Source organism: Plecotus auritus (assembly GCF_963455305.1).
Source record: "Plecotus auritus genome assembly, chromosome: 9".
NCBI lineage: Eukaryota > Metazoa > Chordata > Mammalia > Chiroptera > Vespertilionidae > Plecotus > Plecotus auritus.
In genome coordinates, this window is record NC_137783.1 from 29129502 (window position 1) to 29145625 (window position 16124).

At 37.4% G+C, this 16124-nt stretch overlaps 1 protein-coding gene across 2 annotated transcripts in view; it reads right to left on the reverse strand.

Annotated features, from left to right (window-relative positions):
- Positions 1-15436, reverse strand: part of PTEN (phosphatase and tensin homolog) — an 83396-nt gene extending 67960 nt beyond the window's left edge. The window contains exon 1 of one of the 2 annotated variants that reach the window (XM_080641105.1): positions 14522-15436. In XM_080641105.1, the coding sequence (XP_080497231.1) occupies positions 14522-14600 (79 nt within the window). In that variant the 5' untranslated portion in view covers positions 14601-15436. The remainder of the gene's footprint in view (positions 1-14521) is intronic. The other variant, XM_080641106.1, reaches the window with a different exon arrangement.
- Between the last annotated feature and the right edge of the window lie 688 nt (positions 15437-16124).

The window sequence follows — 16124 nt, forward strand, 5'->3', positions numbered from 1 at the left end:
ATCCTGTTTTAAAATTTAATAGCCCTAGCCAGCTTGGCTCAGTGTATAGAGTGTCAGCTTGCAGACTCAAGGGTCCCAGGTTCAATTCTGGTCAAGGGCACATGCCTGGGTTGCGAGCTCAGTCCCCAGTAGGGAGCGTGCAGGAGGCAGCTGATCAATGATTCCCTCTCATCATTGATATTTCTATCTCTCTCTTCCTCTCCCTTCCTCTCTGAAATCAATAAAAATATATTTTTTAAAAAATTTAATAATATGCAATTTTAAAATATAACAGATATGAGTTAGTCTATATTTCTTGGTTTAAACAGATAGAACTCAATTTTAATCAGCCACCTATAACTGCTTATTTCTGAAGACACACCATTTTTGTATGAATCCAATTCTTGTAATTGGGGGGGGAAAGCACAATTACTAATCATGGTTAGTTGTGGAATCTTCATATTCAAAGGAGAACATACTAAAAATCTTAGAAAATAATTATGCTGAAATGTAAAAGAAAAAAATTAAGAAGTCAACTTTTTCAACCAGAAAACAAACTTAAAAAACAACATTTAACATACAGAAAGACAAAAATACCAATAGATGTAACGGATAGAAACGAAAACAAGGAAAAAGAGCTCTTTAACACCACACCCTTTATATACTATTAAGTAAATAGGTAAAGACTTTTAAACTTTTAATATTTGAGTAAAAATCTCAGCTACATGTGTGCCTCTCTTAATTTAAGAAGTATAATTTATGTACATATTATCTGTCTATACAAAAAGGTATCATTCTTTTCATGGCCTACAATTCAGGCCTAAACAAATAATATAAACTGATGTTAGTAAAATAATCCACTTTCATCAGACATTAATTTGAAATTGGCAAGATGTTTCTTATACAAAAAATAGAGGCCCCAGAAACGAAGTTGCATTTGAGAACATAAACTCAAAATCATATCTAAACTGAAATATTTTATCTGATCATATCAATCATGTGGCATGAAAACAAACTTCTCAATAAAAAAATAAAATGTTAACAATAAATAAAACAAAGTAGATTAATTAATCAGATCTTATTAAGCCTGATAAGCAAGTTTAAAGACTTGGCAATACCAAGTGCCTGGGAGTAAAAAGAAATTAAATTATAGAAACAAATTTTGTAGTGGCTCAAAATGCAACAGTAAAATTTTAAATGGGGAAACTCATTTACTACTATACATACAAAAACTGAGTTGCAGGAAAAGAAAAAGAGCCTGAAAAATATTTAAAGCAAATCTTTAAGGAATACTTAAGTCAGTTGCCTGATTAAGTTTTATAATAATGAATTCCTATACATAAAACTGTTAAGAAAACTACAGTTTAAAACTATCATAGCCTTGTAAATTTTAATATCAAATTAAAACATGATGTTTCTATCTAAGTATCAAAACAATCTTATAAAGTAAATTAACAAAAGACAAACTTTCATTATATGATCATTAGTTCCAAACCAGTATCTTTGTATTTTAGTAGAAAAATGTAAACAGCAGCATAACCATTAAGTTTCATTCTTTTAAAAGCTTACAATTTTGACATTAGTCTTTAAAGCTCATAATTAATAAATAATTCCAAAAATAGAAGTGTCAAAACCATTTATATCACTAGATTTTCCTAACTTTTCCCTATATTTAAGTAACAGATGGCAAGCCTTAGTTCTTGGACACTACACAATAATCACAATCTGTGTGACCTTTTCAGTATTAAAAAGAATCCAAAACAACCTTAATAATGAGCACCTTAGCTATTTTACAGTATTTCAAATAATCTTGATTACCTTGGACAAAACCTAGATATGCAAGATTGTACACTTTCAGTGACTAAATTATTTCTTTTATATAGATTTCCTACAACTAATCTATGAAAACTATTCAGATATTAGATTGCTTCTCGAGTGTTCAAAAAACATATTTGCGCCCTAACCGGTTTGGCTCAGTGGATAGAGCGTCAGCCTGCAGACTGAAGGGTCCCAGGTTCGAGTCCAGACAAGGGCATGTACCTTGGTTGCGGGCACATCCCCAGTAGGGCATGTGCAGGAGGCAGCTGATCGATGTTTCTCTCTCATCGATGTTTCTAGGTCTCTATTCCTCTCCCTTCCTTTCTGTAAAAAGCCAATAAAATAAAAAAAAAATAATAAAAATAGATTCTTTAAATTAAAAAAATAAATAAATTTTTATTTTTAAAGGGGGCAAAATTTCCTTGTTTAAAAATTGAAACAATTGCCCTGACAGGTTTGGCTCAGTGGATAGAGCGTCGGCCTGTGGACTGAGGGGTCCCAGGTTCGATTCTGATCAAGGGCATGTACCTTGGTTGCGGGCACATCCCCAGTAGGAGGTGTGCAGGAGGCAGCTGATCGATGTTTCTCTCCCATCAATGTTTCTAACTCTCTATCCCTCTCCCTTCCTCTCTGTAAAAAATCAATAAAATATATTTTTTTAAAAAAATTGAAACAATTTTTCTTCATTTGGAAAATGTTACTCTAACAAGTAATTTTGTTTTAAAAATAAAAGAATTTGTTTCTTCCTCAATATTTTTCATTCTAACTACATGAATAAATTCATTGAGAAAGAAGTATCATTTGCCTGGCCAGTGTCTCAGTGGTTGAGCATCTACCTATGACCCATCAGGTCACTGTTTGATTTGGGTCAGGGCATATGCCGGGGTTGCAGGCTTGATCCCCAGTAGGGGGCATGCAGGAGACAGCAGATCAATGATCCTCATCATTGATGTTTCTATCTCATCTCCCTCTCCCTTCCTCTCTCTGAAATCAATAAAAACCTATTTTTTAAAAAAAGAATTATCTTTTAACTAATATAGTTAAAATTATTACTTTTTAAATTTTTTAATATGCGACACAAATAGTACCAGACATAACATGCAATTTTGACCACAAAAATTAATATTGATCATAAATGCAAATATACAACAAACCTTCATCAGTTAATATCACCAATTACTGAGGTAACTATGCAAATATAAATTATATCACTCAAAATATGCTCCAGGGAACAGTAACATCATGAGTCATACCTTTCTTTTTAAAGACAAAAAAGCAATAGATTATAACTACTTTAGTATAAAATGATGTGATATAGTTTATCCAAATAACTTCTATATCCACTTTAATTCCAAATTTTATTTCATCTCATTTAAGTAAAATATGCTTAAATTTTAAATATGCAGTAATTTCCCTATAAGTAAATAAAGCTTCAAGGCTCTAACACTTCAGCTATTTTTGTGTGTAACAGATTTTTTTTTTTTTTTTTGCATGTAAGTTCTTTGGTAAATCTCTTCCCCTCCCTCCCAGATTATGATTTTATGGATCAAAATCATGAAAACCTTTCTTACTATTTAGAAAGATATTGGCCCTCTTAAATCCACTCTGAAAAAAAAAAAAAGAAAATAGCAAATATATATATATAATTAGTTCAATACTGGAAACAAGTTTAATGTATAACTACAGGGAAATAAATATTTTTGATGACTTTACCATTTAAAAATCATTACTTCAGGCAATTATGAGGTACTCTGGAAGTTGTTCAAACACACATCCTTTAAGTTCACTAGAATAAATTACATTTTAAAATAGATACATTTGAACAAAACAAGAAGCTAATATGGAACCATGAAGTTGCAGAGAAATAGTACAATGGGTAAATTTGTTTTAAATTCTATTTAATTATGTTTTCATAAAAGAAATTTTAAGTACAGTAAGCAAATGGAGCTTTTTATTCATATGCTGAAATAAATACCATAAGCTAATCATGTGTCTTGAAATGAAAAAACTTAATTTATCAGTATCTCTGAATAGCTCTTGTAATTTCAAAAAGAATCATAACACTCAGTCAAAACTTAAATTTCATAAGAATGTTTATAATAGGCCTTGACATTTTACTCTGCTTGTGCAAAATGACAGGCAAAATAAATTGTAAAATCAAGCAAAAAAAAAAAAAATCATAGCAAACCATCTATTCCTAGAACACTTTCGTAATTATGTTTGCCCTAAAAACAAAACAAAGCAAAAAATTTTTTGAGAATCCACTAAGTTACTCCCTTGGCACCTTATTATATCTGAACTAATCTAAGACTCTCTCCCAAACTTTTCCAAAAACTTCACATTAATGCAAGTTTTTAATTTAGATAAAGCACTTTAATTCAACAGGCTGAGAGAAAATTTAGGGTCTAGAAAAGAATGTACTATATGCATCAGCGAGTCTTAGAGTCAACCTTACTTTCTTTACCTGGAAAGATATGAGAAGTTTTTATAACTTGTCAAATTTTGGCATTTTACATCTGTGCATTTAATTTCACTATATCTGACTGTAACAAAAGCAGCTTTAGAATAAATAAAATTTAAGTTTAAAAAATGCATTAAGCAATAACAAAAAACAAGTATACTGGGAACAAAATATCTCCCAACAACTACATAATTAAAGGAAACAAGTAAAGGATTACTTTAAAAACTACTGGCAATATAAAAAAAGTTAATGCCTTTTTTAAGTGAAGCATACATATCTTGTTAGAGCAGTTCTATGATGCATCCTTCCAGTGCATTACACTTATACATGTTCATTGAAAATATCTTCAGCCTTTTCTAACAGAATTTGTAAGCAACCATTTCACAATCAGCCTAATAACACATGAGCCTTCTTCAAATAAATCTTTTATTATTAGCAGAGATATCTTTTTTTTTTTAAAATACATTTTATTGATTTTTTACAGAGAGGAAGGAGAGGGATAGAGCGTTAGAAACATCGATGAGAGAGAAACATCGATCAGCTGCCTCCTGCACACCCCCCACCTGGGGATATGACTGCAACCAAGGTACATGCCCTTGACCGGAACCGAACCTGGGGACCCCTCAGTCCACAGGCTGATGCTCTATCCACTGAGCCAAACCAGCCAGGGCAGCAGAGATATCTTTTGTGGACCAAGTTCTAATTATAAAGAATACTGGTCTAGCAGCAGTCAGAAAACCTAGATGGTAAAAGCCTAACTCCATCATTAATTAGCAATTTGACCTTAAATACCACAACCTAAGGGCAAAGATACTGACTTTTATTGAATATTATACTTCTTATATACCAGACATTTTATACCTTTAAACCAGGGTTTCTCAGCCACAGCAGTATTGGCATTTTGGGCCAGATAAAATTCTTTGTTGTGGGAGGGACTGTTCTGTGCATTTTAAGATGTTGAGCAGCATCCCTGGCCTCTACCCACTGATGCCAATAGCATTCTAGCCCCTTAACCCCCTCTCCCCCCACCTCCCAGCTATGGCCACCAAAAATGTCTGGACATTGACAAATGCCCAGACAAGGTGGAAGGGGGTGATCCACCCCTAGTTTCCAATTTCTGAAAACATCTACTCTACACTTCCAATAAGCCTAGAAATCCATCCCACATATTGAGGATTTTTACCACAATCCTTAGAGACCTGGAAACTAGGGTTCAGTAAGGTATAGTGTATCTTTTATTACACAACTGATAAAGTGGTTAAGCAAGGATTTAAGCTAGATTTTAGGTCCAACTGATTCCCAAATCTATTCTCCCACCCCACTATACTGCCTTTCTAAACGCATTGCCTCATCTACAAAATCAGGATAATATTTATCATGCTGAACTATTTAGGGGTTAGAGATTTAAAGAGATAATATATGTGTAAATTACATTAACCTAAAGGAGGTAACACATCAAGAATTTGGTTAACAGATCATCATGAAATACAGTGGTTCACAAAGTGTGATCCCCAGCCACCAGCATCAGCATCACTTGTGAACTTGTTAAAAATAAATTCTCAGGCCTCAACCCAGACCTAATGAATCACAAACTCTGGAGGTGCCACAAGTAATCTATGGTTTAACAAGCCCTCCAGGTTATTCTGATACTCCTAAAGTTTGAGAACTACTGATGGAACAGAATCAGAAAAGTACTCCACCAAGTGCCCCAAAACCCTGCATCCTTCTTTGCGCTCAATCTTCCACCAGCTTTTAACAAATTACTGATTCTACTAGAGCTATACTATAAAAGAAAAGAGGAAAGTAATGCTTGTCCTATTTCTTAGGTTGCCTCTTTTTTCCTTTGCCAAATCAAACAAGTTGATAATCAGCTTTTAAGAAAAGGCATTGTTGTCCTGGCCAGGTAGCTCAGTTGTTTAGAGCATCGTCTAGATATGCCAAGGTTGCAGGTTTGATCCACAGTCAGGGGATATACAAGAGTCAACCAATGGATGCATGAATGAGTGGAACAACAAATTGATGTCTCTCTCTCTCTACCCAAATAAATAAATAGGCTTTGTTGATTTTTAAAAAAAAACAAACAAATACAAACCAGGATACATGCTAGCTAATTCTGTTACATCAAGAAAAAGATCCACCCAGCTGGTGTGGTTCAGTGGATTGAGTGTCGTCCCATGCACCAAGAGGTCCCAGGTTCGATTCCCAGTCAGGGCACATGCCCAGGTTGTGGTCTTGATCCCCAGTAGGGGGCATGCAGGAGGCAGCCAATGGATGTGTCTCTGTCATCCATGTTTCTATCTCTCTCCCTCTCTATCTAAAAATCAATCCTATCTAATAAAATAGTAATATGCAGATTGACCATCACTCCAACACACAAGATTGCTGCCCCCATGTGGTCAAAGATGGCTGCCCCCATGTGGACACAAGATGGCCACCACAAGATGGCCAGCAGGGGAGGGCAGTTGGGAGGGACCAGGCCTGCAAGGGAGGGCAGTTGGGGATGATCAAGCCTGCAGGGGAGGGCAGTTAGGGGTGACCAGGCCGGCAGAGGAGGGAAGTTGGGGGTGACCGGGCCTGCAGGGAAGGACAGTTGGGGGGGGGGGCCCAGGCCTGCAGGGGAGAGCAGTTGGGGGGGACCAGGCCTGCAGGGGAGGGCAGTTAGAGGTGAACAGGCCTGCAGGGGAGGGCAGTTAGAGGTGACCAGGCCTGCAGGGGAGGGAAGTTAGGGGCAAACAGGCTGGCAGGGGAGCAGTTAGGCATCAATCAGGCTGGCAGGGGAGTTGTTAGGGGGTGATCAGGCTGGCAGGCAGAAGCAGTTACGGGCAATCAGGAAGGCAGGCAGGCAAGCAGTTGGGAGCCAGCAGTCCTGGATTGTGAGAGGGATGTCCGACTGCCCATTGAGGCCCGATCCCACCAGGATCGGGCCTCGACGGGCAGTCGGACATCCCTCGAAGGGTCCCAGATTGGAGAGGGTGGAGGCTGGGCTGAGGGACAAAACCCCCCCCCCCGCCCGTGCATGAATTCCGTGCACTGGGCCTCTAGTAAAAACATATTAAAAAAAAGAAAAAGAAAAAGATCCTTCTGATTTAAATCCTCATTTTTCATGTTTCTAAATAATTAAATAAAAATGTTAAATTTCATAACACAGATAAATTAAGCCTGGCAAAGCACTGTTTTCACTTTACTAAAACAAACACACACACACACACCAAAAAAAAAAAAAAAAAAAAAAAACACAGAAAAGCCCCAGAGTAATTTATAAATATGCATTTGAAAAATAAATACCTAAAAATCCAACTCAGTAATATCCCCCAAATTTCATTTTAAAAGTAGAAAAAGTTTTCAGTTCTATTTAATCTCCAATCAGTTCAGAGTAATTAGAACACTCAAAGATTCTCACTTATGCATGAGAACAAAATCATTTTAAATGGAAAAAAATTGCATATATTTTAAAGCAGTTGTTTGCAACTTTGAATATGCATGCTATATTTATAATTTTAAGAATACATCTGATTTGAATACTTAATTCAAATCACAATGCATTTCCTAAAATCTTAAATAATTGCATCCTCTTTAAAAGATCAGAAATATTAAACGTATAAAAATAGCAGAATGAGAGAACCTTATTTTATTTTAGCCTGAAAATTTACAAAAATCAATAAAGTTCAAAACTATTCTGAAGGACTTTAAAAATACTAAATCAACTTTAAGTTCTGGGTAGTGATTTAAAGCAAAATATAGGTCCATGTAGTATTAAAGAGAGACACAAAGTGAGGAAGTGACATCTAGGAAAACAATTTTCCTAGATGTCAAAATGCACAGTTCAATTCTACAACCTAGATTTGTACCAAAATGTAGCCAGTTTTTACAACACATAAAATGTTAAAAATCACATAATCAGATAGTCAAATATATAATTAGGGCACCAATCATTCTGCAATGCCAAACAAATAAGCAAAAAAACACTGATAATCAAGTGCTTCATACTGAGGTACTGTGATACAGCTGGGAGACCAGAATAGGCAAAGGGGGGGGGGGGGGAATTATTTTTATGGATACATAATAGTCTTTACTAGGCAGATCTCAAGCTTATTCAATCTTCTCCATACCAGGTAAGAATAAATGAAGAAGAAAAATCCTTTAGCTATTTCTTCCAATTTCTAGGGCCTAAAATTATATTGAGAATCTTTTTTTATATATATATTTTATTGATTTTTTACAGAGAGGAAGGGAGAGGGACAGAGAGTTAGAAACATCAATCAGCTGCCTCCTGCACACCCCCTAGTGGGAATGTGCCCGCAACCAAGGTACATGCCCTTGACCGGAATCGAACCTGGGACCCTTCAGTCTGCAGGCTGACGCTCTATCCACTGAGCCAAACCGGTTAGGGCTATATTGAGAATCTTGACTAAACGTGAAAATGGGACACAATGATACAACAGTTGAAACCTAAATGTAAATTCCTCTGCTGTATTAATGCACTGCCAGATTAAGTGTAAACTGTATTGTAATAAATGTAACTGGCATTCAAAGTTGCAGGACTCTCCCCAAAATCTGAACTTAAAAAGAAATGCTAAGAAATATACCTTTTCTGACTTTTCTGATAAACAGTTTAGATAACTCTTGTATCATATATTAAGTTTTCTTTCATTTGAGGCACAGATTACTCTTCGTGAATAAAAATGTACTTTAATTGACCTATCTTTTACACTAAAGAAAACTTAGTATCATAACATTTTTATCCTAAAACTTCCACTTTAGTATGCCAGCAAATACTTTTTGATTAGCATAATTAACTTGTTTGGTCAATAGTATGAGTAAGCAGAGATTTATATTCTATTTATGATGAAACAGCAAAATTACAGACATGTTACATATATATACATATATTCAGAGCTCTTAAAGGAATATTCCCTATTTTAAATAATATTCAGAGCTTGAATCAATTAATATTCTAACATATCCAAAACAGAGGAAATTCAGTTATGATCAATGCTCCTCCCATTAGTGAAAATACAAATAATTTCTAATACATGGATAATCTGAAATTATAATTTTTAAGAGAAGCAGCTACTATTTAAGTACTTACAATGTGGCCGGTACTTGCATTATCTCATTTATTACTGGGGAAAAACTTTATGGGACTAGCTACCATCATCTCTATTTTACAGATTAAGAGGCTTAAATAACCTATTCAAAGTCATCCAGACACTAAGGGACAGAGCCAGGATTACAACACAAGGCAGGCTGGCTCCAGAGTGTATACTGCCACCATAAAATCTAAAATGAAACAATGTACACATAATGTGTAAATAAAACCACTACTCAATGTTTTAATGTAATTTAAAATAGATTTAACCTTATTTGAAAATTCTAAAACAGTATCTAACAAGGTAATCTCTTCTTTAAAGAGAAAGTAAGTTCATTTTTAAGAAATATTACGGTAATTTGCTAACTATATTTATTTACCTGTATATACAGAATATTCACACACTTATAAATTAGATTCACTGTCCATATAGATTCACTCTTTATATTTATGGACAGTGAATAACTTATAAGTGTTTGAAAATTCTGTGTATATAGTCTTCTTTTCCACACCATGTACAAGTTAAGAGTGTTCTTTTGCTGACAAGTTCAGCCACAGTATCCATCTGTTAATATTCTCAACACCAAGTGTAATCCTAGTAATCTGAAGATAGCCACCCATCTCTTAACTGCCAACTGTTGCAAATGAAGAGTATCTGCCTTAACTATACTGGAATTAAAACTTCCCATCCAAAATTATTTCACATCCTAAATTATGTTTACTCTTTTTATATTAATATTTTTCCAACAACCTTTTTTTTTTATTCTTGTGCAAATTATATTAAAAGAACCAAATTGCTAATATCTGTAACCAATGAAAATTTTTCAAAAAATTAGGGGACAGGTAAATAGTCAAATCCAATACACTAATTTCACCTTTTCTGACAAATGAAAGCATTTTACATTAGCAAGAGCATATATTCAATACTTCCAAAGAGACTTATTATTCACAGACCAAAATACTTTTGACCATCTAGCAAAGAAGGCATGTGGCTGCATATGGCTTATATGAAAGAATTATGGTATCAATTTACTCAATAAATCCTTACCATTTAAGTCTAACCTCAACATTACTGATATCCCTGATAGCAACTGCACTAATTTCAAAACTAACAGATAAAAAGCAACTGTAAAACAGAATTGGGTATTTACTGAAATCATTACTGACAACAATCTCACAAGCTGATACAAATGTCTTAAATCACTATCCTTAGAACAAATTCTAACACCTTCCTTAATGAATTCAGTCCACAAGAGAATTCTATAACTATACTTAAAACCAAGTTTATTTAAGAAGGGGAGTGGGGGAAGAGATAGAATAAGAATGAGGATTCTACAAAATAGAAAAATTCAGAACTAATGGAGTCTTTAAAAAAAACGATACCAAATAAATTTCTTATACAACATTAATAACATATATTCTGGAAGCTAAATTCTCATAGTACAGCCAAGGCCTAATATTTCAAATAAGTAAAAAACTGTTATATGCATGCACACTTCTAAATCTCTCTTTACAAACTCCTTTTTCACAAATAATATTAATATAAAAACATTTCCCATACTTTTGTCTTACTAAAAATTTAAAAATAGAATGTTTACTGAGTGTCAACCTTGAAACTTTGTGAATTGATTTTCCTATAATAAATACTCCTCCATCAAAAGTCACTGAAGTGATTACTTCTTAAGAGCCTCAAGAATTATTTAAAAGTATTAAGCTATCACCAAATGAAAAACAGCAAATGGGGCAAATCTCAAAATAAGAACCCATGAAAGTAAGAATTGAAGACTTTACTTCCAAAAAGCAAAGAATTTTGTAACATTAAGAGGTTTGTACATTATGTGTGGTTATTAGGAAAAAGCAGATAAATTGCTCCACACAAAAATGAAAATAATAATGCCAGGTACCATTCTCATGTTAAAATTCTAAAAGGTAATACACACAAATGCATCTTTCTCTACTATCTTTGGAAAACTAAATTTAAAATTAAGGTGGTTATATCTCACCATATTTTATCATAGTATTCCTTTAGTATTTTAGGATATCATAAACAATGTAAAGCTGCATTGATGATAACTACTGTGCAAACATTTACAGTAGACAGCAATAAAATTCCTTTTTCCTTATATTGAATCATATAAACTGTAAGTTACTCTCCTTTCAGATGCACTTTATTCTTAAATAAGCTATATGAAATGAAGTTTGTCAATTATCACATAGCAATTAGGTGGCCCACTTATGTTGTTTAGGAAAGAAATACAACTTGATACATAACAGTGTAAAATAAAAGTTGTGAAGTAGAATCCTAAAAAAAAACACCTCACAATACGGTCATTTTAGTAATCACTAATCTTAAGAGATAATACAGCTAATTTCAATAGCCACTGTACTCTCTACAAGTTAAAAATATGTCCTATGAAGGTTACTATTTGAAAAGACACAAACTTATCAGACAATAAAAATACCAGAAGCCTAAAGTTTTCATGAAATCTAAAGACATTAAATAGTTTATAGACTCATGTTCAGCACTACTTTCCAGACTAACATTAAGAATAAAACCCTGCCAACAAATTATTTTTAGAATAATTCAATTTTGCAAAAATCTTTTACAATTATGGCCTTCAGTTTTTCTCAGAGAAATCACTTCATTATTAATCTTTCTCTATCAACTAAAATACTCCAGTTGCTACTTTCAATGGCCATTTTAATTTTCCCCCTACAATAAACACAAAACACTAAAGTGAAACCAAGCAAACCAAAGTTTTTGTATATCAAAATTATTGGAAGTGTAACTATATAAAAAAAAAAAAAAAGCCCTTCACTGACTTTTTCCTAAGCAATTTTTTTCATATCAACATTTGGCTCAATAAAACCACAACTCTAGAAATTAAATGTTATTAGTCATTTGATGCAATATTTGATACTGCTTTCTATGCATACCATAACTAAATATACAGTTTTAGAGAAAGTTTTAGAGAAAATTTCACACATATAGGCACACATGCTCTGAAATGAAAGGAGAAATAGCCAACCACCTCAATCACCAGTCACATATAAAAACCGGATAGAATAATTTTAGTTTTATAACCCTAATAATTTTAAATCAAATAGCATAAACAAACTTTGATTTGTGTACCAAAAGGCATTCTAGAAGTTTTTTTGAATGGGTTTTTTTTTAAGTTAAACAAACATTTAATTTGTTCTTATATATCTAGATGACTGTCAATGACACACAACATTTGAAATGTTACAAATCAGAAGTTTTCCTACAATTATTTCTAGGCAAGTGGGTCAAATTCAGCCTTAATGAAGTTCTTCAATTAATGCAATCTCCAAAATTTCCAATTATTTTTTCAATATTATTTTTAACTTAGAAAACTGTTAACATTTTGAGTGTTGTCAAGCTATTTTTTCAAGAACTTTTATCATTTCAAAACAAAACTTGGGCAAAATTAGCTGTGCACATTTATGTGAAACTACATATCCAAAGGAATAAAACTTCTTCAAATATAAAATGTTTTCTTTAGAAAAAAAACAAGAAAACCCTTCCCCACAATATTTAGCAAGACATATACACGTTAGTGTCATTCTACCTTAAAGCAAAATGTTTACTGATATTTGCTAAAATCATTTTTACTAAGAATACTCTATTAGCACTTAAGCAATAATTTTAACCAACTATTGTCCACTGCTACAATTCACACCACCAAATTTTTGGCCTTATTAGAATGTTTCAGTCACCTCAAACCAGTAACTTAATTCTGTTTTTCATGCCTTTATACACTTGCCTATCAGTAACTTTCAATTCCTGTGATACTTTCCATTCTACAAAAAGGAGGGGCTCTATCCCCATCCTTGATCAAAACCAGCTTATTGTATCTGAAACTGCAAAGGTAACTGCCTTTTGATAACCACTATCTGTTCTAAGTACAAAGGGTTAACTTGTAGACAATCAAAACTATACACTACACCGTTAAAATTTCTTGGGTTTCTGTCTTATTCAACAAGCTGACTCAGTAAATTTAACACTTAAAAAAAGCTAACATACCTACCATCTGAAGCTGGAGAAATCCACTCACCAGCATTTCTGGTTATTAGCTGGTAAATTATACTTGACATCCTACACGAGTCAGGGTAAATTTAAGGGATACAGAACGATGTCAGAGGGCCTGAAACCTAAATAAGGTTGAGTAGCAATTCTGGCATCACAATACTTAAATTTCAAGTGAGAACTTAAGTTTAATCTTTGCAATCACCATTTGCTACACACAATCCCTTGAACTTACACAACATTATTATCTGGGATCAAAAACCACTCAATCTCCATTCTATTAGGTGTAACAAGAGCACTGAATATAAAATGCTACTTGAACTGCAAATTTCATGCTCTATCCTACATCACCCCATCAGGAGAGAAAGGCAAATTTAACAAAGCTCTAGTAAGAGCACCTTATGGGGTATATTATGGCACTATCTCAAAGGACAAAACTTCTAAATGCAGGTCAAAGTTGTCATTAACTTAGCTTAAACATACAAACCCTACTTTTGCCCTCACATGAGCACCATATAGACTGCAAATGATTCTGCTTCTAAAATTATGCAAATCAGCTCACAGCTCACATTTTAAAAGAATCTATCAAGGCAACCCAGGAAACTAAGAACAATCACTGCAAGATTCTGATGCAAAATGTGTACGTGCAACACTAATTTTCATTTTAATCTGATCTATACCCTTGATCTAGGGCCTACAGCCAAGATTTAATCGAAATATGCTCAACCTCAAAGCGTCTACTTTCCTGTTCATTTAGTAGACCGGCTTCCCAAGCTCACTATTCCCTAATAGCGTACTGTATTCTGTATTAACGGACAATAGCCTTTAGGGAAGAGACCCCGAAGATATAGACTGAGAAACCAATCGGTGCCTTGACACTTGCAACCAGGCAAGAGTCCCGTCTAGCCGAACACATCCTAGGTTAAATGCATTCAAAAGAGAGACACAAATTATATATATATATATATATATATATATATATATATATGTAAAATTTTCTAGAAATTCGACCGGGGTTCAGTGCAATTGTCACCCAAACTATGGAAATTTTTCGCCTCCGTCTACTCCCACGTTCTAAAGAAAGAGTGACAGAAAGGCAAAGAGGAGCAGCCGCAGAAATGGATACAGGTCAAGTCTAAGTCGAATCCATCCTCTTGATATCTCCTTTTGTTTCTGCTAACGATCTCCTTGATGATGGCTGTCATGTCTGGGAGCCGGTGGCTGAAGAAGAAGGAGGAGAGAGACGGCAGAAGCGGCTGGTGGCGAGGCTTCTTCTGCAGGATGGAAATGGCTTTGGACTTGGCGGTAGCGGAGGCCCCTCGCTCGGCGGCCGCTGGGCTCTGGACCACAGCCGGGTAATGGCTGCTGAGGCGGCTGCCGGATGGTTGCAGCGGCTGGGCCTGCTTCTCTTCAGCGGCCAGAGGCCTGGCCGCGGCGGCAGCGGAATGGGGAGAAGACGAACAATCCTCGGAACGGCTGCCTCCTCCGGCGGCCTCGGGAGCCCGGGCCAGGGGGGGTGCGGCGGCGGCGGAGGGGAGGTTCAGAACCGGCCCGGGCCCCTGGCTGTGCCGCCGCCGCCGCCGCCGTGTTGGAGGCAGGAGAAGGGGAGAGACCAACTCTCCGGCGTTCCCAGCCCTGGAAATGGTGACGGGCGGCTCCGAACCGCTCCCCGGAGCTGCAGCCGCCGCGGCCGCCGCCGCCGCCTCTGCCCCCCGCTCCAGGAGCGGGAGGTGCCGCCGCGCCTCTGCCGGCTCCCGCCCGAGCCCGCGGCTTCCACCGTCCCTTGCCGAAGCCTAGGAAGACGCTGCCGCACGGTTAGAAGAGAAGACGGAGAGGAGGCGAGGAACGCCGCCGCTGCCGCCGCCGCCGGCCGGCCGGCTCGCCGAGGGCGCTGCCCCCGCGGCTGCTCACGGGCGCTGAGAGGGGCTCTGGGCCGCGGCCGCCGCCGTCTCTCATCTCCTTCGCCTGCGCCCGGCCTCGCCTCTCAGCGGCTCAACTCTCAAACTTCCATCATGGCTGCAGCTTCCGAGAGGAGAGAGCTAAACGCAGCCGTGCCACCGCGCGGCGCGTGTATCCTGCCGCAGTGCACAAAGAGTTCCGCCACATCACCGTCCGCCGCGCGGCCCGCCCCCTCCGCCGCCGCGCTGGGAGCCCGAGCGCCTCGGGAGCCCGAGGGAGGGCGCGGGGAGGACCGGACCGCGCCGGGGGAGGGAAGGGCGGGGGCAGCAAGGAGTAGTAGGAGGGGGCAGCTCCGGGTGCAAACGCCCAACCTGCAGGCGCCACTGAGCATGCCCAGCGTGACCGTCAGGGGCTCGCTCGGGCTGGTTCCGAGGCGCCCGCCCGCAGCTAGGTGCACTTGCCGCGGCTGCTTCTGCAGCAACGCACGGCGGGGGGAACGAGCTAAGCCTCGGCCGGCGCCCAGAAACCCAGCCGGAGGCGGGGTAGGCTGTTGGGGGGTGCTAAAGGTGAAAGCTGAGGCGGGTGCGTGGAGTGATGTCACTGACTCGGGTGTGAAGTTACCTGTGCACAGGTGCAAAGGACAGGGTGACAGCACTGGTCATTGTACAGGGAAATGCCGGGTCGGTCCCTGCAGCGAGGACACCCCTCCCCCTGCCTCCGCCCCTAAGATTTCCCCGACACGGCCTGCAGGCTCACTCTTACACTGCTGTAGGATCACAATCCTTCGCAGAGATTTGAATCCAGCAGCCTTTGCCGAAAAATCCCACCTC